At 36.0% G+C, this 27,281-nt stretch overlaps 1 protein-coding gene across 1 annotated transcript; it reads right to left on the bottom strand.

Annotated features, from left to right (window-relative positions):
• Window positions 1-1,693: 1,693 nt before the first annotated feature.
• On the bottom strand, window positions 1,694-27,281 carry TOP2A (DNA topoisomerase II alpha). Its single transcript, XM_027873099.1, has 35 exons — window positions 27,150-27,281; window positions 25,148-25,303; window positions 24,808-24,898; window positions 24,265-24,328; window positions 23,162-23,307; window positions 22,800-22,897; window positions 22,331-22,543; window positions 21,935-22,108; window positions 21,631-21,732; window positions 20,766-20,903; window positions 20,505-20,643; window positions 19,575-19,732; window positions 19,084-19,209; window positions 18,164-18,274; window positions 17,972-18,077; window positions 17,632-17,741; window positions 17,256-17,348; window positions 16,694-16,808; window positions 16,490-16,611; window positions 15,707-15,855; window positions 14,247-14,478; window positions 13,900-14,034; window positions 13,591-13,791; window positions 13,136-13,331; window positions 11,375-11,466; window positions 11,097-11,267; window positions 10,820-10,903; window positions 9,382-9,573; window positions 7,571-7,661; window positions 6,309-6,464; window positions 5,713-5,842; window positions 5,207-5,265; window positions 4,843-4,989; window positions 3,553-3,770; window positions 1,694-3,161 (listed from the first exon to the last, which is right to left on the bottom strand). The coding sequence occupies exons 1-35, from the start codon at window positions 27,171-27,173 to the stop codon at window positions 3,024-3,026; spliced, it is 4,677 nt and encodes a 1,558-aa protein (XP_027728900.1). The 5' UTR covers window positions 27,174-27,281; the 3' UTR covers window positions 1,694-3,023.

Here is a 27,281-nt window from a genome sequence, read left to right as displayed (position 1 = left end):
CCATTTACCCCGAAGAGCTAATGGCTTAACAACCTAATTTTGCACCTGGTTTCACTTTTATCCCCACACCACCGTTAAAGAAATGGAGAGGGCAGAGTTGGACTTCACTCATACCCTGAACATCATTAACCTTAAGGCAAACAACCTATTGCCTGATCAGGATCACAGAATCAGGGTTGGAAATAAAATCAGAGACCATCCAGTTCAATTCATAGTTAAAAAAGAATCCCTTTCTCTTAGCACCACTCCAAAATTAATTCTTATGTTCATCTAAAAACTCCTATTTCCTCAGTCTAGCTTACTAAGTATTGGGAAATAATTCATACCAAGGGGTCAGTGACTGATATGTTTTAACAAGGATGATTTATAAGCTCATACTTACCTACAAAGTGCTTTCCTCACAATAACCCTGAAGTAATCATTATCCCCATTTTATGGTTGCTCTTTTCATAATTTTCTTGCATAGCTCTTGTTTTTTCCTGCCAATTTATCCTTGAATTATCTTATTTTAAAAAATACTTTGCTCTTAAAACTTTTGGTTTTAGGAATTCTTGTTGGACTTGTGTCTAATCCATATTTTTCTTTGCGCTTTGCTTATGGATGTTTTCGAGTCATTGTCTTCTTTTGCATTTTTGTCTTGAGTTTCCCTGCTCCCATAGTAAACTTTTTATGGTTTTTTTTTTTGTTGTTGTTGTTGTTTGCACATTCTCCAGCCCATTTTGTTTTTACTTTGGACTTTGTTAGTATTGGCCTCTGTTCACTTCTTGGATGGGGGAAGGGGGAATGTAAGGCTTGAGCTTCTTTTATGTCTTGCTGCTTTCACAGCTTGGTTTGGTTTCAGGGCTCCCAAAAGTGATGTGATCCAGGGAGAAGTCTGTCCACTGTTCCCCTAGTCTGGACTCTGTAAATTCCTGACCTGGCTTGGGTGTGTTTGGTTCAGTTTTTGTAAACTGTTGCTCGTATTAATCACTGTTAGCCTGCTGGGAGGTTCTGCAGGTTCACAATGACTTAAATGTTGCTCCCCATTGGTTTTGGTCTCCTGCTCTGGTTTATTTCACTGCAGGCTTCAGTGTGGGGATAAAGGTTAGAACTGAGTCTCAACTCTGTTCTTGAGTTCACAATCACACAGCCATGTTTCTGGTACTTGTTTCTAGCTTCTCACAAGTAGAGACCCCTGCTCCCTCAGTACTGTGACCATTCTTCTCTGCCTTGAAACTGTATAAATGGACAACAGAGCTGTTAGATGGCACCTGCTCCTGTGCTAGGACAGGGGTACCTTGGGAACTCTGTCCAAATGTTCACTTTCCTTACTTGGTGCTTGACTGCACACCACTGCTGCCATGTTGCTGGCTATGGGGCTCTCCTGGCTAGCTCCCACTTGTGTCTGCAGACCTCTATTTCTGCTTGAGACTGGAAAAATCACTCATGGTGACATTCTCTTGATCAGAATTCACAATGCTTTGCGCATTTGGTTTGGTGCCTTTCCAGGTTGTTGGTATGTGTGTGTGTGTGTGCATGGGTGTTGGAAGAACTAGGCAAAAAATACTAACTCCCCCTTCCCTCCATTCTATGGATGAAAGAAAACCAAAGAACTGAATAATTGAATGACTTGCCCATAGTCACTTAACAAGTAGTCAATTCGACATTTATTAAGCACCTATTGTGTGCAAAGCATATTGGAAACCAAGACACAAAGTCTACTATACCAGGCTGCCCCATAGTGCAGCTTTTAAAGAGGAGAACTTCCCATAGTGTTAGGGAAGATACTTTTTGGGTGGGGAGATTGTAGGACTGGCGGCACCCCCAATCCAATGAGAATGACATTAACAAATACCTGTAAAGAAGGAGAGATACTTTGGCATCACTTTTGAAAGACCGTCTGCCCTTTTCTGACATGTGTAGTTCCCTGAGAATGTATGGTAATGGATGAAACATATTGAACACTTTTTTTAAGTACAAAAATTATTTTAATTCAACTACATAGAAAACATAGTAAATATTTACAAATACACTTAGAGAACACCACTCACACATCACATAAACAGATGCAACACTTATATACAGCAAGCTAAAGGGCTTCAACAGCTTAAAGAAACTGATATGGTTAATTCCAAACTTGTCACCAAATTTGAGGATCCTCTCTATATTACTAAGACACTAACATCCAACTGCCCTCCAAAATAAATGCCCATGCCACCTTGGAACCTTATCCTAGAAAAATCTGATACTGAGGCAGCCAATATCTATTTCTATAGGGTAGCAATGTGTAACATTGTAACAATGCAATTGCAATGCGAAAATTTTGGCCAATCAATAGTTTTGTACAAAATACGCTATCTCTATGACCAATCTGACTAATCTTTCTTCACTATACTGACTTGTTAGAGGTATGAAGACATCTATTCACAAAGGTACTTTGGGAAGGGGAATATTTTAGCTAGAAGATATATAAAATCAAAGGGTTATTTGGTAAAGCATTGCCCACCTCTAAAACTAACGAGATTAACACTGAATGAACAAATTATTCCAGTCTCACTAAATCTATACTTTGTAAGCCAAAGTACCTCTTCTCTCTCTTTCTCTCTCTCTCTCTCCCTCATATTGTATAGGTCAATGATAGGCAAATTTACTACTTTACATGACTGGTACTTTTTAGCTGACAAAAACAAAACTAACAGACCAAGAGAGAGAATTTACACCCAGGGCTCAAAACTATAATCAGATTTAAAAAGAGAAAAATAATAAACATGAAGACTCAAAATACAAAGGCAATGATGACATAATGTTGGTGACTGCTCAATTATACAGTATTGAGTTCTTAGAAGAAGGAAAGGCTAAAAGTCAGGAGTAGTCGAGCTTTAATGCTACCAAAAATTCTAACGTGGCAAAATATTTCAGCAGCTTTTGATCGAAAATACTCCTAGAGCTAGACTTATTCTCAGAGAAAGAAACTAAAGGGTTTCAGAGAAAAATTACTTCAAAAGCAGTTTTGATATCATTAAGATTAAAAATAATTCCACATTTTAAAACATATCATCTTCATCTGATTCTTCCAGGTACTTAATAGGCTTCTTTGCTCGGCCAGGTCTTGCCCGAGGTGCCACAGGAGCTGAGCTTGAATTTGAGTCAATCTGGAAGTCATCATCTACCTTCTTGGATTTCTAAAAGTAAAAAACAGTTTACAGAACTTGAAGTTAATGAAGGAACTATATTGTATAACTATAATAATAAGCATGCCACAATTTAAGAGGCTCTAATTTGTTATAAATTATAACACTGGTTTCTCAGGCCAGCACCAATATTAAGTGAGATGGTGGCAAATTAAGTAAAGGAGGTCTCTTTCCTGACTACATATACACAAGTATGTTCAAAGTCAAGGGGAGATGAAATTTTAAAAGCAGAATATGTCATAGGGTTGTGAGGCTTAAATGAAGTAAGTGCTTTGAAAAATTTAAAGTGATAAATGCCAGAAGCATTTATTGCTACATTTCCCTTTAAAACCTCAAGCCACCCAGTAACAAATCAGGCCCACGTCTACTTCAAAAGACCCACCTTCCCTGCCTTGGCTGTTGATATGCCTTTTCCAAAATCTGAATCAGAGTCATCAGAGTTGGAAGGCTTCCTTTTGTGAGGTTTCTTGCTTTTGGCTGGCACAATCTTTTCAGAGGCTTCAGAGACGGAGTCTGGAGACATTTTGGAGGCAAGGACCTTTTTGCTTGTTTTTGGTGCTGCCCTTTTCTTTGTTACGGCAGTAGAAGTGGAAGACTGACCTGAAACAGTCAACACTTGGATTCGGAATGAGTCTCTGGATGTAGCTCCTCACTCTGTAAACTAGTTTTTGTTTGTCCTATTTTTTCAAGTAATGTACTAACTACTCTTTTTATTTAGCTGAGGAAAAGCCATTGCAACAAAGCTAAACATACACTGGAGAATCCGACTAGCTTTAATTTTTTAAATTTATTTTCTCAAGTACCTTAAGTATATAAACAGTTTACATTAAAGCCCTTATGTGAGCCACAGTTTGCTATTCTTGCTTCCTTTACACCAATCAGATGTTTAAATGTTTGTTGATTTTAACATGCATCTGTCTCCTAGTGGAAAAAGCACTGGACTGGAAGTCAAAAGACCTGGGTTAAAATATTGACTTTACGAGTAGTACAAACCTTGGAAAAATTACCTAATCTGTTCCAAACTCAGTTCTTCTATCTGTAAAATGGGCAATAGCATTAAGATTGTTTTAAAGATCAAACAGATAGTGTATATCAAGTGTTCTGGAAATGTTGCAGCAATGTGTAAAGGATTAGAAACACAGAAGAACAAAAGCTTGAATTTTTGCAGATCTCTAAGGTCTTTACAAAATGTTTCTTTCAAAACAACCTTCATGAGATAGAGAGTGCTTGATTTCATTTTTAAAATTTTTTTTAAATTTTTTTTTTTTTTGGCTAGGCAATGGAGTTAAGTGACTTGCCCAGGGTCACACAGCTAGTCAGTGTTTTGTGTCTGAGGCCGGATTTGAACTCAGGTCCTCCTGAATCCAGGGCCGGTGCTGGCAGTGCTTGATTTTATAGATTAGAAAACTGGGGCTCAAGTGAAATGACTTTTTAAAGACTCTACTCCAGTACTCTTTCCATCATCTGGTTCCTAGTTTAACACACTAAAATCAATCATTTAAGTGACAAATTATTTTTTACATTATGATCAAAAACAATGGTTGTTACTTCTGAAAGACTTAATTCCAGTAGCCATCCTACATGAATTCTGGGCATGATTTTAAAAACTGATTTATAGTAGCTAACGTACTAGGAATTCTTAGCATGAGTTATTTAAAATATTTGGACTCACTCTTTGCTGCAGTCTTTTTCACTGCGGTGCTTTTTTTGGGGACTGGATCTGTAATCTCAGGTTCAACTGGAAAATCGAAAGTAGAAGAGCTTGAAGAAGCCAGAGCCATGTTCTTAGTATACTCAGGTTCCAGGTCCTCAACTTCATCTTGAGAAGACAGAAATATTAGATGAGTGAATTGAAAGTTCTTCTATTACTTTTAGTTCTCTAAATGCCAGCATAATACACATACACAAAATTATTAACTTTATTATTTACCAAAGGGAATAAAAGCAAATCAGCTAAATTTACCTAGTTTTTAAAAGTTTTTTTTTTTAGCATAAGCATAAGCAAACATTTCAATAATTTTAATATATATACATACTTGATGAAGAACTTTTCTGTGGCTCCTCTTCTTTGCTAGTAGCTTGTCCTTTAGGTGCTCTAGAATAAAATTGTTTGTAGCAATTAATAACTATCTCTAACCTACATATTAAGTAAATTATTATTATTTAACATTATATGTTATGTTCAGTGTATTATTAATACCTCAGCTAATATAATCAATTTGGTCTGTGAAAATGTGATGTTAAGCAAAATGTTACAGGGGGCAATGAACTCAACGTGATTAATGAGATGGTAGGCTGGATTAGGTCTTGGAACTAACTTCCCAAATGAACTCTGGCTGGGCTGATCACTGACCATTTGATTTGTAGCCAGGGCAATTGGTAAAAGATATGTCAGTAGGATTGATATTTTTGTTATGATGCATTAATGACATAATTGCATGAAGTTGGCTGGGGCAATGTTAAATGGAGTATGTCTGTACCAGTCACAGTCTTTCCAGAGACATTAACACAAGGGAACATTCAAATGAGTTCATATACTCACTTTGGTGCACTTTTAACCTGAGATGAACTTCCATCTGATGGGATAAAATCCTCATCTTCATCTTGAAATTCCTCTTTAGAATCTGAAATATCGCTGTCTGAATCTAAATCAACTGTGTATTTGGTATTTGCTGTTATAAAACCCAAACAAAAAGTCAAAATGAGTAACATTCAGACATCAATTCTACAAAGAAAGGTGATTAAAAAAAACTTTCTACGAGCATTAAAAGACTACTAACTTAACTTTTTTTTTTTAGGCAATTGGAGTTAAGTGACTTGCCCAGGGTCACACAGCTAGTAAGTGTCAAGTGTTTGGTCTGAGGCCGAATTTGAACTCAGGTCCTCCTTTCTTTAGGGCCGGTGCTCTATCCACTGTGCCACCTAGCTGCTCCATACTAACTTCATTTTTAATGCAATAGTATTTCAACTTCCTCCAATCTCTTCTTCTAAAATTTTTATAGTTACTCCTCTACAACAAAACTATTCCTGGGTTTCAGTGCTGCCAACCATAATATATTGCCCATCTAAAGCTTTAAGATAAAGGTCACATTCCAACTAGAATAGTTAGTACCTTACTTTTTTGGTAGTTTTTCTTACCTGCTGCTGTCCTGCGTAATTTAATTTCTCTAGGGGGGACATAAAAGGCACTTTCATTACAACTCATATCAGATTCTGAATCAGACCAAGGATTTTTCTTATTTTCTTTTTTGATTGGTTTGAATGGCAATTTGGTCTGCTTCCTCTGTTTGGCACCTGAAAGGGTAGAAAAGTAGAAAAGAATTAATTACCTTTACTCATTCCTTAGAAACATGTGTGAATCATTTTTTCCTTCATTTTCCATATCCAGTTAGTCACCAAGTTTTGTTGATTCCTCTCTTATATGCCTTTCTTTCTACTCTGATTAGTACCACTCTAACCCAAACCCTTACCAACTACAGAAGAATTACTCCAATAACTTCAATTTAACCTCTTCTTATACTAATCTAGACAGCATATGCTGCTGTGCCAGGATAAATTTCCTAAATGGTGGGCTTTAAAGGTCCTATGGCACCTTTCGAAACTTTATTTCCCAATAACTACTCTCCAAAACCTAAACACTCAACACCTTAAATTAACTCATGGTGTTTGCATAGATTGTGCCCAAATTCCCATTGGTATATACCTAATGCAAGGCTCAAATCCTACATTTTTCATTCAGCTTTCTTGAACTTCCTTAGTCTTTAGTGTTTAATCTGTCTCCTTTTTTTTAATTTTATTTTTTGGTGAGGCAATTAGGGTTAAGTGACTTGCCCAAAGTCACATAGCTAGTGAGTGTTACGTGTCTGAGGCCGCATTTGAACTTAGGTCCTCCTAACTTCAGGGCCGGTGCTCCGTCTGTTGCACCACTTAGCTGCCTGTATGTGACACTCAATTAAGCACCTTCTTATACGGCCTTATACTAATTGTGTATACTAGTCTTATCTTAATTTCTGTTTTTGACTGAAATATATTTAGAGTAGAGACAACAAGTTATATTTCTTTTGTTTTACCCATGGTGACCACTCTGTTCTGGGAATTTAATAAGTGCTTAAGAGATAAGAATTTACATTTTATAGTTCTTTGAGAGTTACAACACTTACCAACATAATGGATATACTACTTTAATTTTTTTTTTGACAAATAACTTGTAAATTCAAAATGTCATATGGTGTGCTATTAATAAAGTCTATCTATAGCCTCATCCAAAAAGTCCAAAGTCTTGAATTATCAAATGTCTTTATAAGATGATTATTGCCCAGGAAGATAGCCCTTGTACCATGAACTCCAAAAGTTTCAATGTACTTCATGTAAGATTATATTATTTATTTCCTTTAAATTACCTGGTTCTGTCTTAATCTTTTTGTTCAGTCTTTGTGTCAGAGTTTCTGGTTCTATACTGTCGTCTTGAGAACTTTCTTCGATATTTTCAGTCTAAAGACGTAAAAAGAAAGAAATTAAAAGTTCTGCCAACTCCATATAGCTAAGCACTGGCAATATGTAGGTACAGTGTGACTTTAGTAAGGCTTATTAGCATGACACTGCAGAGGAATCATACCTGTTCATCAATGTTATATAAAATACCCTGAGAACAAATTATTTAATGGAATGGTCTCTACGAATAGGAAGAGACATAATTAGACAAAGGACAAATCCAAGAATGTAGAATTAAAAAGAAAAATGACAAAATACATTCTCATAGCTTGTTCCTGGAGGTCAAGAATGGTACAAGGCCAAGAGCAACAGAATGGGCGCCAAAGGATCTAAGGTCAAATCCCAGCTGTGCTCTTTACTGTTTGGCCAACTGGGGCAAATCACTTGCCCTCTCTTGGTCTCATATTTCTCGTCTGTAAATGAAAGAAAGAGTTGAACTAGATGGCCTCTAAGCTTCCCTTCCAGTTCTAAATCTACGAACTTACAAAATAAACCCACGATAATCGTGTACATCCTCAAAATCTAGAACAAAATGTTAAGGTAGGCCTTCAACAAATGTTTCTTGAGGGGCAGCTAGGTGCCGCAGTGGATAGAGCACCAGCACTAGAGTCAGGAGGACCTGAGTTCAAATCCAGCCTCAGACACTTAACAGTTACTAGCTGTGTGACCTTAGGCAAGTCACTTAACCCACTGCCTAGCCAAAAAAAAAGAATTAACAAAAACAAACAAAAAAAACCCCAAATGTTTGTTGAAATGGTGTCTTAACTAGATGTTAGCTGTTGCTCAAAGCAATTTATTAGAAAGAAATCTTTTGGTAGCTAATACTTTTTGATTTTTTATTCCATTTTAAAAATTTTTATTTATTTTTAGTTTTCAACATTCGCTTTTATAAGATTTTGAGTTAATAAATTTTTCTCCTCTCCCTCCATTCCCTCCTCCCCAAGACAGTATGCAATCTGATATAGGCTATACATGCATGATCATATTAAACATTTCCACAACTAAATACTTTTTAAAAAGCTTTGCTTTAAGGAAGAATATCTCCAAAAATTATGTATTAATATTGTTCAATTAAGTAAGCATTTTCAAACTAAATGAAAGCCAATTTAGAAAAACTTAAGGGCATACACCCATAACAAAGTTGCCTTAACCAATGTTGTTTCACAATATTTTAACACGTTAATAAACTCCATCACAGTATCACATCCATTCTATATAACATTGTTCTTGTGAAATTAACTTTCTCTGTAATGCTATTTTGATTAACATGTACATCCCTAAAATCAATTATCACTAGGTGAAGCATGCCTGTATGGGTCTTTCTTTAGGGATAAAGAATGTTGTAATATCAATCAATTCTCAGCTATTTCCAAAGCAAGTAGTATCATAATTATATTTATTGAATTTGGGAAAGAAAGTAGCATTTGAAAAGCTATTGATTGACACATTTTTTGTGGGGGTGGAGAGGTAGGGATGATTAGACCTATGATTTCATTGGGATGGTAAACTCTCTTAGAGAACACCTTCTGGCAATGCAGATTGGCACCTGTTCTGCAACTTAGTCTCAGAGTTGCCTGCGGGCACTGAGAGGCTAAGTGACTTTCCCAAGGTCACATGAGCAATGTTTGTTGGAAGTGGGACTTGAACCTAACCTTTCCTAACTTGGAGGCCAGCTCTTATTCCATGCTGCCAATTTTTTCAAAATTTCAAAATTCATTACCTTAATTTTCTTTCTGACTTTCTTTTCTGCTTCTGCTTTCATTTCTACAGTTACTCGAGGGACGACTCGTCTGCCACAAGGAGAAGGCAAAACTTCCGCCAGTTGACCTTTCTTTGCCTTTGGTTTCGCACCAGCTTTACCTTTACCAACAACACCCACTTGTTCATCTCGTTTTTCCTTGGCTTCAACAACCTAAAGAAAGATTATGAAAAAGAAATCTTATGATGTAACAGATATTGTGTAACACCCAAAAGATAAATGATAAGCTTCTCTATCTAGTAGGCCAATTCTTGTAACAAATAACAAGGGATAAAAGAATCCAACAAAACCAACACCTTAATGGGTTTGACAATAGACAGAGTCACAGTGCTAGACTTGCACATGTAATCCTTGACCTTTCAAATTTCCTCATCTGGCTGACCTCTGAGGTCTTTTTCAGCTCTAAATCTGTGATCCTCCATAAAATGAGGAAGTTGGATTAGATTGGCTATTTAAGCCAATTTGTATTTTAAGCCCTTTGTCACTAAACATGGAAAGATAATTTTTTCTTTTGTTAAAGGAAATTTCAGGTCATCGAGTAAGATGATCTTTTTTTTTGGGTGATGGTGGGGTATGTGTGAAGGGAAGCTAGAGGAACTCCTGAAATTATACTAGGACTAGTTAACTCTATAAGCAAATTTGATTTAATCCTTTTTTGGGGGGTGTGGGTGACATGGATAGTCCTCATAAATGAAAAGAGTATGGGTTTCTTTATGTCCTAAAGTTCATCTTACAAAGGTCTGCTGGCAATTCTCTTCATCCCAGACCTTTGTGCTAGCTCCATTCTGTGTTTTTGTTGTTCAGTCATTTTCATTGTGTCCAATTCTTTGTGACCCTATTTGGGGTTTTCTTGGCAAGAGATACTGGAATGGTTTGCCATTTCCTTCTCCAGCTCAGATGAAGATGGAGGAAACTGATGAGGAAAAACTCAAGGGCATACACCCATAACAGATGAGGAAACTGAGGCAAACAGGGTTAAGTGATTTGCCCAGGGTCACACAGGTCCTACGTGTCTGAGGCCAGATGTGAACTCAGGAAGATCAGTTTTCCTGATTTCAGGCCCACCATGCTTATCCACTGTGCCACCTAGCTGTCTTCCATTCTATGTAGGCACATGAAACCCCATCACCTTCAAACTTTAAAAATCAGAGTCCTGTCCTGTCCTCCTTTCTTGTCCCAAGTATACATTTTATGTTTTATATTTATGTTATTTATATTTGTTTTTATATTACTTAATGATTTCTTTGCATGGTAGGACTCTATCTAATATCCTATGTATCTTCATATTTCTTCCATTATTTCTACCTCTAGTTATAATAATGCTTGTGAAAATGACACATCTTCTTCTACTGCTACTTAAAACACCCAAACACACCCTCACCTAACCCAACCCACACACCTCAAGTTCTTCAATAAAAGCAGCAAGGTCTTCTCTCCATAAATCCGAAGGACTTTTTCGTTTTAAGGTCTCCAATTCTTGCTCCTAAATTACATAATCAGATAAAAATCAATGATATGCCAACCTGCAAAAACAGCAATATAGAGGGTGTCCTTAAAGTCTTAGAGTAGTTTTAAGCTACTGAAGCTCAAAATTGCAGTAAGACTTTTGGAACACTCCATATAGGTAATATGTATTTTATAACATCCAAACTCAACAATTAAAGCGAAACACCTACTTTTGCAGTTCTCTGCCTGCACAGTTCATCTTTCTTCTCTTTGGTCAGATACCAGAGAGGCATATCAAGAAGGTAATTAAAAGTTGGTCCAGAATCAGTGGTAGAATCACTTTTTTCAGTTTCTTTTTCATTTTCACTTTCTTCATTTTCCTCTTCATTGTCTCCTGGACTCTGAAAAGGGATTTAAAAATGATAACTTTCACAGGGAATGCCAGTACCCAGATATTATGATTCTTTGAGTTTTAACAAAAGATAAAGGAAGCTGATCAAGAAATTACCTTTTGCTGAGCCTCCTTCCAGGCCTTGACAGGATCTGAATCATATCCCCTCTGGATCAGAACCTTAATTAACTCTTTCTTCGGCTTATTTTCTAGGGGAAAAAAAATTAAAATTATGATACTCAATTTTAAGTTTAATAAACTACATAGTAAAAACAAGTATTAGGAATAGGATAAGTTTTCCCTTATTGTGTAACATAAAACAAAAATTGGAAATCATCTTATACAATCTATGGTGTAGCAGCTGAACACAGTCAACAGAGTTGGTCTTTGCAAGGCACTGGAGCAAATCATTTACTATCCTAGCAGCCCAGGCACCTCTCTCCTGAAGGGCTGTCATCAATAGTAGAGGGGATTCTCCTCTTTAGGGGTTTTTTTCACCAATAAAATTACAGGTCAGGACAACCTTCCCACCTTCCCTCCAAAAATATTTACTAAAAACCGATAAATTCAAGTATGAGTCTTATACAAGCTGGTGTGAGAAAACTCCTCTTTGCAAATTCAGGTTGCCACAAGGGGGCAATGAAACCATACCTGAATATCCTCTAAATCTTTTTATTGAGGCAGGCAAACAGAAGATAGGCTGCTGCCCTTAGGTCAACTCTAAGAGCCACAACCCCATTATTAGGTAGATTCTCTTCCAAAGACTTCACTGTACCCCCGCTATTATTAATTTCTCCTTTACTATGTGCACTTCAATCCTTTTTTAATGCATACAAATTATTTAACTATGTGTACGGAAATCTTGGGGCACAAACTATACACAGAATAACTTTTAAGTATAGTAATTTCACCTTACCCAATTAGCTTGATTTTGGCTTGGAGTATCACTCAAATGTTTTTTGTCCTTCCTATACTCCCCTATCCCTTTACGCCTAATATTTTAGTCTCTTTGCTAACTCTTAGGGATCCTTTTCTCTCTGGTGTCAGAAATAGTCCCTTCTCAGCCTCTGGTTAGTTACTTGAACCTTGTCCTATGGGAATTTCCATTGAATTACCATATCCTTTCCTCTGTCCCAGGCACACAGCCAGTTTCCACCATTTCATGTCTATATATATTTCCCTTTATCCTTGTGTATTTTTATTTTCAATTATTTTCCATTAGGCTAACTATTAGCCCACCCACATTTAAGTTAGGTGGCAGAATGTAGTGTTTTGACCTTGGGGTCAGGAAGATCAGAATTAAAATCCTGCCTTAAGATATCAACTGTATGACCTTGTGCAAGTCATTTAGCCTCATTTCTCTATTTGTAAAATGGGGATAACAATAGCACCTACCTTACAAGGTTTTGTGATCAAATGAGATTACTACCTTATAGACAAGTGACTTCCACTTTGTGATTCAGTTTTTTATCTTTAAAATGGGGATAATAGTTGCACTGTCTAGACCACGGGGATATTGTGGATATTAAAAAAAGAAAGCATATAAAGTGCTTAATAAACCATAAATTATACTGATGTGAGCTTCATCATGCTTCAATTACTTTGGTCACAGTCACACAGATCAGCAAATCCACATATAAATTTTAGAATTTAATCAATAACAAAAGTAATACACTTTCAGTTATTTCTGTCAAAGCCATACTAGATAAACTATCAAACTGAACACAATTAATAGGAGGATTAGGTTTGGTGCCAATCCATAATATCTGGCCGTCAATCCAGGCAACTCTCCTCACAAAAATGCCTAATGGAAACTAACCTTGAACGTTCAGTACTGTCTTGTATTTTAACATGGTACCTGTCGTTCTAGTAACATACCAATGACTATTTTCCCCTCTATCTTCTCTAGGATAAACCGAGCCTGGTTGTTCAGTCTGGCAGATTCGGCACCAAGCATTCCAGTAAGCCATTCTTTTCTCAGTCCATAATATTTAAGCCTCAGATCAAAGAAGTCTTTTAGGATATCCAGGGCAGTATCATACTTCTTTAGACAGCCAACATGATCAAAAAGCACCTTAAATGAGACAACATAGATTGGAATCAAGATAGAAGAAATGCTTTAAAGTAACTGTTATTTATATAGAATACTGTCTATTTCAATCAGATTTAACCTAAATATCAAAGAAATAGTTTATTCCTTTACATAGATATGTTAGTATGCTAATGTAGCTTTGCTTAATCGATATCTTTCAAGTCTAATATTAATCCATAAAATAAATAGGCAACATACATCTTTCAAAATACTAAGTTGTGTGAATACTTTTCAGACATACCATGGAATTACATGTTAGATTAGTCTGAAGTTTGAAGACTTTGTGCAATCCTGCATGCTCTGCTTGGGCCAGCTTTTCTTCAGTCATCTTCACTATGAACTTCACTGTGGTATCAGTGTGGTACTCCCTATAGTCTGTTATGAGAGGGGGTGTCTTGTCAGTACCATTCAACATGGGCTCCAGAACCTGCTCTTTATATACCTGAAAAAAGAACCCATTCTTAGGTAAGTCAAATGATTCAACAAGTGATAAAGGTCACAAGAATTAACTTATTTTTATCACAACCAAAAAACATAAAAAATATTTTACCTGGGTCCAAGTTCTGACTGGAAGCTCAGAGATTTCAATGGTTGTTGAATTTAGAATAGACACTTCACCACTGATAACATATTGATTTGGAGCCAGCTCATCAATTGTACCCTTGAAATTTTTGTAACTAGGTAGCTAAAGAATAGGAAAACAAAAACAAAAACAAAAACCCAAACAGGTTGGTTTGTATCTTAAGGGTTTGAGGCCAAAATAAAGACTTTGGAAATGCTTAATTCAAAGTTTTGATAAAAGATTTTATAATCAATTAGCTTATTACTTTTATTAAATAACAAATTAAAATGAATGATAAAGTTAGAATTAGATTCTAAATCATCTAGAATCATTACCATTGGTAAAGGTTCTTCTCCATCCATGAGACGTCTGATATTATTCACAACTTCTCGGACATCAAAGTTGGGGATCTTACAGGACCACCCAGTTCCAATCCCTTCTGCACCATTTATCAATACCATGGGAATAATAGGAATGTACCATTCTGGCTCTACACGTTGGTTGTCATCATATAAGAACTTCAAAGTCTGATCATCTTGTGCTGGGAAAAGCAAGCGAGCCAATGGGCTAGGAAGAAAATTGACAAATGTTGATATTTTATAAAATTCTGATTTTGTCCAGTTGTTGTAAAAAGAATGTTTTGTCTCATCTTCTTATTTGTGTAATTAACTTGGCAGCTTGTCCCCAAAGAAGAAATTAGAAAATATACTTCCCTCTCTCTTTATAAAAGCAGGGACTATGGGTATGCAATGTTGTATATGCTGCCTAACTCAGGATATGTTGCATAGTTTTGCTGGAGCTTCTATACATACCCTTGTTTTTATTTTTATTATGAGGGACACCCCCCCCACAAGTGACAATAAAAAAAGAGATTACTATGATCAATATAATGGCCATTCCAGACTCTAGAGTACAGATGATGAAACCAGCTATCCATTACAGAGAGCTGATGAATTTGGGTTACAGAATGAGATAAATATACTTTTGCATACAGCCATTGAGGGGATTTGTTTTGTTTAACTATGCATATTTGCTATAAGAAATTAATCTTTTTTTTTTCTTTTTTCAAAGGATTGGGGGTAGGAGATAGAGATTTATTTTTTCTGTTAACTAAAAAAATAGAGATGGGCGGTGCTATAGATGTGGAATGATGCATGTACTTTCAGATGAAACCACTGTATTATTAGTTTTATTTAACTGTTTTACTGTTATAAGAGATATCTTACGAAATGGGAGTAATCTGTAAATGTTTGTAATGTAAACACAAAATACATCAATAAAACATTAAAAAACCAACATATTTTAAGTATTTGCTGATTCATGTTAGAGCTGTCACAGAAATGTAAATGAAATAACTAGAATCATGGTTATTTGGTAAGAAGTGCTATTTTAAAAAATTATACAGGACTAACCCTATGTAATGTAGAAATTGAGCCATCAAAACTACCTGTAACAAGAAAGCAGGGGAAAACTGATAAATATACCAGTAAAAGGATTGTTTGGGAAGGAGATTGTGCTTATTAAAAGGAGGCAAAGTTGTAGAAAAATCCATGGTATTGAATTCAAATGGCTGAAAATCAGTTTTAAATTTTCTCTGCTGTTTACAGAATAACCCTGGTATGTCCTGCTACTTGCAGAGTACCAAACTTTCAAGAAACCACATTTTTGGCATGTTTATTCAAGCATCTGAGTCATAAACACAAACTCTGACTAATTAAGATTTCTGAATTTCTAATTGACAAAATATGACACTTGAAGTTACCAAAGTTCCACTGAAACCAAAAGTAGACTTTACCTGAGCATTGTGAAGATGTATCGAGGGCTAGCAGAGTCCTTGCCCCCATGCAGCCTGGTACCAAACTGACCAATGGGCTGCAAGAGGTTGAGATTGTTGCTGCCCACAAAATTTTGAGCCAAATTAATAATGGTCATCATTAGTGACATCTGAAATTGAAAAAAAAACAAACAAACCCACAAACTTTTAATTATCAAGTCTTTTTCTGTAAAAGAAACGAGCTGTATTAATAATCACAGATGGTGAAGCTTTTATCATTCAAAATTTATTGTTGAGTATTTCAGATGTTAGGAAATGGGCCTAATATTCTGTATATCAGAGGTGTTTTTAAACATGTGGCCCAGGGGGTCTAAACCAGACTAAAATGGAATTGAGAAAGATTAAATACAATAGAACATAGATAATGTTGATATGTGGTTTTCTAAGTCAATATGTAGCATGTAGGGATCCTTAGTTTAGTGGCCCCCATTTCTATCTGAGGTTGACACCACTGCTACATACTACTCCTTTTCTTAGGAAATTATATTACTCCCACACTATCCATCAAAGTTATCACTATTATTAACAAGGACATCAAAGTGGTAATGGCACGAACCACCATCACTGAGCTTCTACTTTGTGTCACGTCTAATGCAGCCTCTCAAAGCAAAAAGCTTAACAAGCAATAATAAGCAATCAATTAATTAAAATCTAGATGTAGTATTAGACTCTTTCTGGTACTTCTTTCCATTGAACACAAGCTAATTTCAAACAAAAAGTAGCATTTTGTGAGTTTGTTCTTACTTCACCATGATGATAAGAGGACATCTCAGCTACTGAACCAGCTAATTGGGCAACTTTTACTTCTCGCTTATCATTTCTTTTGAAACATGTGAACAGGACTTTTCTCTGACCTGGTTTCAAACCTTCAAAATGAGAAGAATGGTAAATGTCAATTTGAACAAGCTATTTCTCTTGTTAGTTTAATAATAAAGCAGGTCAACTTACCATCTACCATTGATGGGATGGACCTCTCATTATCAGAGTTTGAGAATAAGATTAGTTCTTTATTTATGAAGTCATTATATGTTAGATGCTTAGTAGCTTTCCCATATAAATAATCCTGAGGAATCAAAAAGAAGATGATATTCAACACAGATATTCTACAACACGACTGTTTAGAGCAAAACAAAATAACCCTTTTCTACTACTATTGAGAATACTAAGTGAAGTGGGAGAGTATAGTTTTTCACTTTCAATGTAACCCATTAGAAAATTACTATGAGTAAAAAGCCACTCTGTGTGAATGGTATGTATTAAGGAAAAAATAATCAACCAGACACTGGATAATAATGTGCAGCTGCTTTGCAGTTTCTTATGCTCAACCCAGCCATTTCAGTGACCTTCATACATCCAGCTAAATCACAATTGATTTCCCCACACGGAGTGGTGTTGGATCTAACAAACAGCTCAATGACTCAAAGTTGCTATTATCAACTGATTCAAGACCCATGAAAACGACAAAAATGAAAATGATGAACTTTACAGGACATGATTAAAGATATTTTACCTCAGGGAGGCCAAGTAACTTCCTCTGTCTTCTATCTTCCATGAAATGAGTTAGCCATTCTTTTCGATCATCAATCTGCTTTTTGCTAAAGGCCTATAAATTAAGAAATAAAAAGATGAAGTTGGTTTGGATGGCCTCTAAGGTCTCTTTTAGTTCTAAATGTATGATCCTATGAATTATAAAAAGTTTCAGTAACAATTCTGTTTTAATCTTTCTCTGAAGCACATCAGAAGCTTATTTTTAGGATTTTGGTTGTTTCTTGAAGAACAGAAAAAAAAAGGTTCCTATAAAATAAGCAAGTAAATGTTTAGACTGACCTTATCTGAAACTTTCGTGATTTTTAGAATTAGAAACCCACTCAATATATCTAACTTACTAGGCTGATTGCAGCATCATCTTCAGGGCCAGAATATTTGAATTGGATTCGATGTCTGGACATATCTGAAAAGTATTCTTTAGCCTCTTTTGATGTACTGGTGCCCAATCCTACAAAACCAAGGAAGTACTGATTAACCTTTGAATCTAATATAAGAGGATTTACAGGAATGGGAGAAAAACATCACACAAAATGTATGTTTTAAGGCATATTTTGCTTCAAGTGTAAAATGGGTAACATCTGATAATTTAAAATTAGGATAAAATAACAAGGAGCAAATACAATGTTCTGTATTCTCTCTTAGTTTATTGAGCACTACACCAGAGGATTCATTACACACCTTTGTAATACTTGACTTTCCATTTTTTATGATTTTCAGTAGAACTTTTCCATTCTTCAAATTCAGGAAGGCTATAAAATGATAATTCCTGCTTATTTCTTGAAACCTGTGGTAAATACCATAGATTGTAAAGATTTTAAAATATATCTTGTTGCATCAAATTTGTTGAGGTACCTTAGAAACTGGATATACCTTTACAATAGGAGTGATAAATTCCTCCAGAAAACAATGTTTCAGAAGAGAGGGCCAATTGTGATGGATGAAATTAATCAACAAGCCTTTGATGTGTGAACCATCTTGATCCTAAAAAAGAGTTAAAACATAGAACAAGGATTCTTTGGAACCATTTAAGGTAGAATCTACTTTATAAATAAAAACACTTAAAATACCAACACTAATTCACAAAAAAAAATTAATGTGAAGTGTTTGAAAGCCTAAATATTTACCATCACATTAAAATTTAGTGTATGTTTTTAATTTACTTATATGTGTATGTATTTTTCCCCGGGACAGAAGGTAAGCCCCACAGAGACAGGGAAGCTTCATTTTTGTCTCTGTACCTCCAATTCCTAGCACAGTTACTTGGTACATAATAGGCAAAGTGTGACTATGGTAAAAAGATTTAAATTATGATTGTTCTACTAACAACCTCCCTCTCTTGCCATTTTCTAGAACAAAACAAGGTGTCTCAATCCATGAGAGGCAGTGTAATGTAGCAGATGCAGAGGTTCAGTCTGAAATACATGGAAGATCTAGATTCAAGTCACACCTCTGGTATATACTGGGTTTGTGACCCTGGGCAAGTCATTTAACCCTTTCAGTGTTTTTAAAGTTTCAGAGAAAGTTCCAGCCTTTACTAGTAGAGGTAGATCCCTCACCTGGGAATTCAGTGTATCATTGAAATCACAGGTTCAATCACTACCCTTCTAGTCCACACACATTTAAAACTATGCACCTAAGGTTCTTAAGAGTAGAAACACAATGCTTCATCCTATAAATCCTCAACAAAATCTGATGAACCATGATGGTGACAATGATATTAGCTAGACATGCAAAAATGAGGCTCATTCAGCTTACTTTAATCATCTTAAATATTTTATATTGACTCTAACCTGATCTGTCATAATCATGATTTTTCCGTAGCGGAGACTCTTCAATGAATCTGCATCTTCATAGTTTTTTTTATATTGAAGACCCACAATCTTAATGATATTGTTAATTTCAGCATTTTCCATGATCTGGAAAAGACACACACAAATGACAAAAAAACAGTTTTAATTTTAGTTACAGCTTACTCAGTATAAGTAACACGATGTTTATGTCTCACTGTCTTTTAAAATTATTTTATCATAGTATTCTTTTTCTTTGTCAAGTGATCAGTCTGTGCTTAGTTATTATAAGATTTTTCTCCCCTTACAATGAAAGCAATAGCTAGGACATTAATGTTTTTTGATTCTACATATTAATGAACCAGAAGGCTAACTATGAAGTTGATTTATAACAACAATTTATAACATATTTTGAAATGCCTAAAGCAGAAATATTAAACCAACAATAAATCCTGAATTAAGAGTTCCTAGATCTTAAAGGTATTTGTACTTACTTGTTTATGAGAGGCTTCTCGTACGTTGAGTATTTTTCCTCGAAGGGGGAAAACGCCATACTTGTCTCTCCCAACCACACCAAGGCCAGAAACAGCTAAAGTTTTGGCTGAGTCTCCCTCAGTCAAGATAAGTGTACAATCTGTAGAGTTCTTACTGCCTACAATGCCAAATTTCACAAGAAATCAATTCCAGTAGCTGACACCAGTGTTGCAAGCCTTCCTAATCATATGCCTACACATTTGGTATTCTTTTCAATTTATAACAGAGATATCATTAAATTATTATTTAATCAGATAGCTTGGGATGGGGAGCAGATAATTTTTTTTAAAACCTTAAAGATAGTTCTATAAAAAGATGGCTATTCACAAAGTTGATAATATTCAATGATGAGCTATTGCTTGCTAGCTAAAACAAAACAGTCAAGAACTAGGCTTACACATCTCATATGTGAAAGCTTTTAAAGTGTGTTCTCTTTTACATTAAAGGAGTTTTTTGTTTTCTTTTACAATTTTTTTTTTACAAATAATTTTTATGAACATTAGCTAGCACCTGCTGTTGAATATTACATTACTATATAATTTATCTTAAGAAACTCTTAATGTTCAACATTCATCTTTGTCATTTTTTTTCCCTTTCCTTTTTGTTGAGGCAATCAGGGATAAGTGACTTGCCCAGGGTCACACAGCTAGTAAGTGTCAAGTGTCTGAGGCCAAATTTGAACTCAGGTCCTCCTGACTCCAAGGCCGGAGCTCTATCTACTGCACCACCTAGTTGCCCAACTCTGGCATTTTTACAAGATTCCAGTTCTAAGTTAGTGATAAGACACTGATTGCTAAAACAAGATCTATTCTCAGAAATCTATGTTATAATTCATAAGCTGAACAATGAGATCTAAAGTTCCAAATGATCTAATGTTATCAAATGTTTACCCGCATCATTGGCATCATCAAGTTTAGGAATTCCTTTGATTCTATTGTGTTTAACAGCTGAACACTTTTTATTCAACTGGACTTGGGCCTTAAACTTCACCCAATTTAGTATGCTTTCTACAATTCCACAGCCAATTGCCTGAAATAGAAAAGATACACAAGAATTTTTAAAACAGTGGGTAACATATATACCATAATTTTTTCAATTGAGATATGGTTATCAAAAGGTCTATTATAGTCTCTGTAATGGTATCAACTCACAGCTTTGATGAATTTTTCACTTAATTCACATTTGGAACCAAAGCTCTTGGCCTGCAGAGTCATATTTTCCTTAGTCTGGGAGTCAAAGGTCGGGTTTTCAATTAAGGCATTCACAAAAATCCACATGTGGTTTTTCACCTGCAGTAAAATTTACTCAATTAAAAACTTGTCTATAACTATAGAATAAAGTACAATAAACACATGCCTGTTTAGGTTATCCCTCAGTTTCTTATCATCATGAGTCCATTGGAAAGAAAACTTAAAAGAGCCTGTCCACTGTATACGTATTTGAAACATGAAGGACAAATGGACACACTGGATCTATAATTAAATTGGAGAAAAAGTAGGCTGGATTGTCTTCAGGAAACTCTATTTCTTTAATGATTCCAACCTTCTCTTAGAAACCAAAGCCCTTCTTTCAAATGCCAATATTCTACTAGTGGTGTTGCAGGTTGACAGGACAAGGATCCCAAGTTTCCAAAGAAATGAAATCTAGTACAACCCAGAAAATAGAGAGGACATAGGGCAGGTGAGTGTTGATTAAGATTGATGAATTTTAAAAATATGAGTAAAAGATGTCATAACACAAAGGCCGAAAGGTGAACAGACTGAGTGCTCCACTAATATTCTCATGATGTAAGGAGAAATTAGGAACAAATCTCTTGCACATTAAATGGACTTCCTTGTGACAAAGTTAGGTGAGGACATGGGCAACTCATACAGGATGCACATGTATGTATATATGGGTTAGGGTTTATGTAAATATTGAGTATCTTTGTCAGTAGCACAATTACATGACTTTAGGAGAGGAAATTTACTTATACTATTCTCTCATTTTTCCCACAGTAATACCAAGTGTTCATACCTGATGTGCTTTTACTGCAACACCCCCTTTGTTCTTTTTCTTCACAACATCAATAAGTCTACTTACAATTTGATCAGCTACATAATCAACATGTCTGCCACCCTAAGGAGAAAAACAGTAAAATGTAGAAGCCAATAGTCTCAGACCATTACTACATTAAAAACTCTTGGTTATTATGCTGTTAGCTTAATAAATGCTAAAATGTCCATATATTAATATAAACCAATTTTAAAAACAGATAATAGCAAAAATGCTTTGACAAAAATAAGTTTCATGAATGACCAACTTAAATAAAAGAAATTACCTTGGAAGTGGCAATGCTGTTGACAAAGCTAATTTGCTGGAAGCCTTTTTCACTCATAGTTAAACACACTTCCCACCTGTTGTTTACTTCTTCATGGATAATTTTCAGTGGATTGCCAGTTTCATCCAATTTGTCCTTCACATACAAATCCACATAGCTACGGAATCCTTTCACCTGTACCAAAATAATAGTAATTACTTTGTTTCTTCCTATAAAGTGCATGTTTAAATGGGTACAATTATGAGGATTCCTTAAAATTCAGTGATATGGGGTGATGGATGAAAAATGTTCTGGGAACAGCCAATATACAAAACTCCAACACTTAAAAGGAGATAATTTAGGGGGTGAGGTAGTGGTGAAGGAAGAGATATTTAAAAACAAACAAACAAAACTCACAGGCAGCCTATTTCCATTAAGAAAGACTTTGACATCTTTGGTGGAACCAGCAATATCATATGCTCTTCTAGACATCAAGGCAACAATATCCTTGTCTAGATTTGTCATTTTAAATTTAGACAGATCAGGCTGGAAGGTGATACATGTATAGTCTTCTCCACTAAAGGGCTTGAGAGTCATTTCACCTGCTTTTCCCATGTTATTCATCCAGGTCTGCAGAAGTTAATAGAAAAAACAGAAAGTTAGTAAAAGAAACTTTCAAATCGCCTTATAAATAAATCGGGATAAAAAGATGCCAAAATGATGTGTTAACCTCAGCACATATTAAATTTAAGGAAGTATTTTAATGGACTAATTTCACACAATCTCAGGAATTGTTTAAATGTTTTGAATTACATAACATCCACAACAAAGACAATGGTACAATCTTATGCTGTTTATGTCATAAAAATCAGGGCCTGATACATACCTGCTTGAACAATTTCTTATATTCTTTACAGGCAGTTTCCACTGTAAATTTGATACTGAATATATTGCATAATTTGGCTCCGTATCCATTTCGACCACCTATATTTTTTAAAAAGACAAGTAAAGGCATAAATTGCACTTTAACCCCCTTCAATACTCATTCCTCAATTAAATCACTTCATAGCCTGTGAATATAGGTGTACATCTATTTTAACTACAGATTAATTGGTATAGTATCAACATCACATTTTTAGCTAGTTAAAAATCCTTCTCTCCTTAAACCAATCATTCAAAGATTGATAAATGATTGAGTTTCAAAGATATAATTTTTAGGTACAGTTTAGTGGTTTTCAGATATCTTACCTGTGACCTTCTTCTCATCATCATCATAGTTGCTGGAAGTCAAGAGCTGTCCAAAGATAAGAGCTGGCACATAGACCTTCTCAACCTTATGCTCTACAACAGGAATACCTTTCCCATTATTCCAGATACTAATTGTATTGTTTTCCCTGGGGAAAAAGAAATTTAAATTTTATTTAAGATTATAAAAGTCTGAAGACATACTTATATGTGTATTTTAAGTTTAAATATTTTAATGGATTGAAAATTTTGTTAGTTTAAATAAACATTCTCATATCTCTCCTAGAATTGAACATCATAATTGCTTTCTTACAAAACCCAGTAAACTATTTGGAAAGGAAAACTGGTGAGACATGAGCATTCTCAATGCTATGCAGGCAGGAAAAGGCACCAAAAAACTCGACTCTTTCCAACACCTGTGCTGACAATGATAATGTTACATAAATATGTGACACTGTCATACTTTAGGGTAAACAGGGAAAGGGGATATGATCCATGCCAAATGGAAAAAAATGACAAACCTGGAAAAATATTATTTTGTAGCTTTAAAAAAAGGGTCACCTATATATATGCATGCATCCTTCCTGCTAGTTTCCCCTTATATCCTTTCTCTGCTCCACTACCCAAGGACAGCTATTGAGACACAAATAGAATAACTAATCCATTCCCACTTTCCACTAATAATAATATTACATGGAATTTTTTGTTGCTTCTATTGCATTATTCTAAGCAAAATTTTAAGAGAACAGAAAACGTATTTTAGTTGCAGTTAGGTACCCAATGCTGTTCTGATTATAAATATTGTATATTGTAGGGAACAAAAGAAAAGAGTATCTCGTATAAATTTATGGAAAGATTATAAGGTAGGATAATTTAAAAAGTTCACAACAATTGGTCATTACAGCTCCTTTCCTTACTGGAAAAATACAAAAAGCAGACCTTAGCACAAGTCAGTAGGCTCGTGGCCTATGTACCCTCTTTGTGGTAAGCCCTGCTCTGGAGAGGATCATTTATTAATTTGGGAAGCCAGACTATTTAATAACACCACCTGCTCTGGCCTCAATATACTACGGACTTTTTCAATAAGCTAACCAAAAGAGACTTACGAATCTATTGTGACTTTAATACAATTCATTTTCGGGTCCCTTTGCTTGTTGTCTGCGGCATTTACTGAAAGAGTAAGAGAATGATACTTTTTATAAGACACTCAAGTCTATTTTCAAAAAGATACACTTATATTTCAAAGAAAGACCTCAACTCAATTGAGAAAGCATTGATTATAGGCAATAAAGACTGGCTCTGGACCCAGAAATCTCCATTTGAACTCCAGCTTGGCCACCTTCCTCACTGTCTATAAAAATGGAACTATGACTACTACTACTGCTCATATCCATTTATGTCACAGGTTATTGAAAAACACTAAAAATAAAATATAAAAATAATAACTAAAAAGGTGAGCTATTATTAGAATAAGTGAAGTTTTTATATTTTTTATACATATTAGAAAGCTTAAAGCAAGGTCAAATACTATTCATATTTTTGAGCTATTTGTGAGCTATAACTGGAGTTTAGAAATCTTTTACTATGTAAAACTTTCAGTTGGACGTATGAGTTATAATATGTCTTATCCTTTACTTGAATTTACTTACCTAAAATTTCATCAAAAATCTTGTATAATCCAGGAACAAAAGTTACATCTCTGTAGTTAAGTCCAACTTCTTCATCATAAACCCACATTTGCTAGAATAAGGCCAAGACATTTTAAAGGTCAGTTTATTATTTTCCAAATAATAAACAGGTCATCACAGATTTTCTAAGTTTTCTAAGTTGAAGACTAACAAAATATACTTTAATTGAAAGCATTTTATGACTAAAGTTTTTGAGATTTGGCTAACTATAGCAAGTACAGGTGAGATGAAGAAAACCCCCCAGAAAGAACAAAGGCCTAGAAAAACAAACATCAAACTTCACTTGATCAGTTTTGTTTACCTGGGTCACAACCTCCACAGAGCCAATATAGGTATCAGGGCGGAGCAAAATATGCTCCAATTGGGTTTTCTTTTGATAGATTCTCTCAACAGACAATCTTTTCTTTGCGTCTTCATTTTTCTTTATTTTATTAATTTGTAGATTTTCATTTACGGGCTAGAATTTTTAAAAAAAGAGAGAGAAAAGAAAACCTTTTAAATAATAGTCTTGAAAGGAAAACAGAAAAAACCAAAATAACATTTTAATAGTTAAGGGTACAGTTTACAAAGTTGAATATAGTACTAGTACACTTTAGATGATCACTGAATCCTAGCAGCTAAAAACCTCAAGAACAATTCCTAAAACACCCTGAGTATAAGGAGATTGCAAAGACTGTGTTTATCTACAATTAACGAGTACGTTATGCCCTACATCCATTTTCCTTTGAAAACAGTGATATTCACCTTACAGAAAGGAAAACCTACACAGGTATGGGCATTATATACATGGAAAGTCCTAATATAACACAGATAACTATTGCATGGTTTTAGATACATTCAAACTATGAATCAAATCATGTCCCTGGGAAACATACAGAAAAGGTCTACATACTATACAGGTGGTCTAGAATAACTGGAACTATTATATTGTTTATGATCCATCAGAAAGCTTAAAGCACAAACACATCAAATATTATTCATGCACACATTAAATTGTATGAACTATTTATTGGGCTTGGAGTCAGGAAGACCTTCGGGCAAACCCAATCTGTCATTTGTTAGAAATTATTGTACTCTGAGCAAGCCACTTAACCCTTACAGGAATCAAGCAGCTCCCTAGGACTCACCTACATAGAAAGGTTTTGTTTTGCCTTGGCAGAGGTAGTTCCTGACCCTGGCAAATGGGTATACGGCTCAAATCTCAAAAATCTACATAAAATTTTTTTCTTTTTATCTTTAGATACTGGTACATGAGTGCCAAGAGGGCAGTTTCAATATAATTTGTTGAGCTCTCTTCCTGTTATAAGAAAAATATGTGTGCTACTACCAGCCAGGACTCAAGGTTCCCTGGTCCTATTCCTTGATTGAGTTAGAACCATATTAAAGACTAAATAAAAATGGAATCGAAGTTAGATCACATCGAAAGTATCTGATAAAGAGCCAGAAAAAGGGACTTGGGAACGGTAGTGGTGGACAGGCTTTGTATCAAAGTCCCTAGTTCCTCAATGATGTAAACAAAAGAACCCTAGGGCCTGTGAGAGGTGTTGTGCACAGGAAAAAAAAAAAGGGGAGATTTGGGTTAAAAACAAAACTCGGCTCCCAGGGACCTGACAGCTAGCCACCAAGGGCTAAGCAGGGAAAGCAGGGGAGCGGGGGCATTCTTCTCTCTGGCCGCCCCCTGTGCCCTCGCCCTAGCTTCCTTCAAGTCCTAACCAAAACCCTTTCCAACCTCTCTTATCTCCCAGGGCCTTCTCTCTGTTAATTATTTCCTATTTATCCTATATACAGTTCACTTTGTAGGTATGTGATTGCATGTTTCCTCCCCATTAGACTGTAAGACGCTTGAGAACAGGCCTGTCTTTTGCTTTTTTTTTTTTGAATCCCCAGTTTGGCGAAGAGCCTGGCACACAGCAGGTGCTGACTAAATGTTCATGGATTGGCTGACTAATCCCGTCTTCTCGCCCTCTGACATCGATCGTCCCTGTCACGGGGCCTCCGCACACCACGGGCCAGGCCCCTGCTCCCCGTCCCCCTTTTCACCTACGCGTCCCGGGCGCTTCACCCTTTAAAGGGGCAGTTTCCGAGATTAGGCGCAACCCGGGGCCCCAACGAGGCCTGCGATGACCCCTGACTGAGCCGGGGTCGGAGGTCGGGGGTCATTTTCCGGGGGCCTCTGTCAGGAACGTGGGGGAGGGCTCCCGGCAAGGCCAAGGTCCCGGCGACTAAGTAACCCAGCCGAGGCCATGGCCCTGTGAAGAGCGGCCGCCGAAGCCCAAAGCCGCGCTCCGGCCTCCCGTGCTCACCTGCAGCGGCGACAGATCCTCCATGCCGGGGGCTGTGAGGAGAGAGAGGCAGCGGAAGCTACTGAAGAGACCCGACCAGCGAACGCCTAAGTGAAAACGACCGCACAACCCGCCGAGGACGACGGTCCGTTA

Source organism: Vombatus ursinus, unplaced genomic scaffold, assembly GCF_900497805.2.
Source record: "Vombatus ursinus unplaced genomic scaffold, bare-nosed wombat genome assembly UNPS02014801.1, whole genome shotgun sequence".
Taxonomy (NCBI): Eukaryota; Metazoa; Chordata; class Mammalia; order Diprotodontia; family Vombatidae; genus Vombatus; species Vombatus ursinus.
Note: the sequence above shows the minus strand (reverse complement) of the source record. Positions and strands in the feature narration are given on the sequence as shown.

Bases quoted from the DNA above. Each gene is read 5' to 3' on its own strand.
- TOP2A (XM_027873099.1), bottom strand. From the start codon at position 27,173: ATGGAGGATCTGTCGCCGCTGCAG. The intron at 22,544-22,799 runs GTATGTATCAGG...TAACTTCTGCAG, and splicing joins ATAAGAAATTGTTCAAGCAG to ACCTGGATGAATAACATGGG. The intron at 4,990-5,206 runs GTATGTATATAT...TGTCTTCTCAAG, and splicing joins ACAGAAAAGTTCTTCATCAA to ATGAAGTTGAGGACCTGGAA.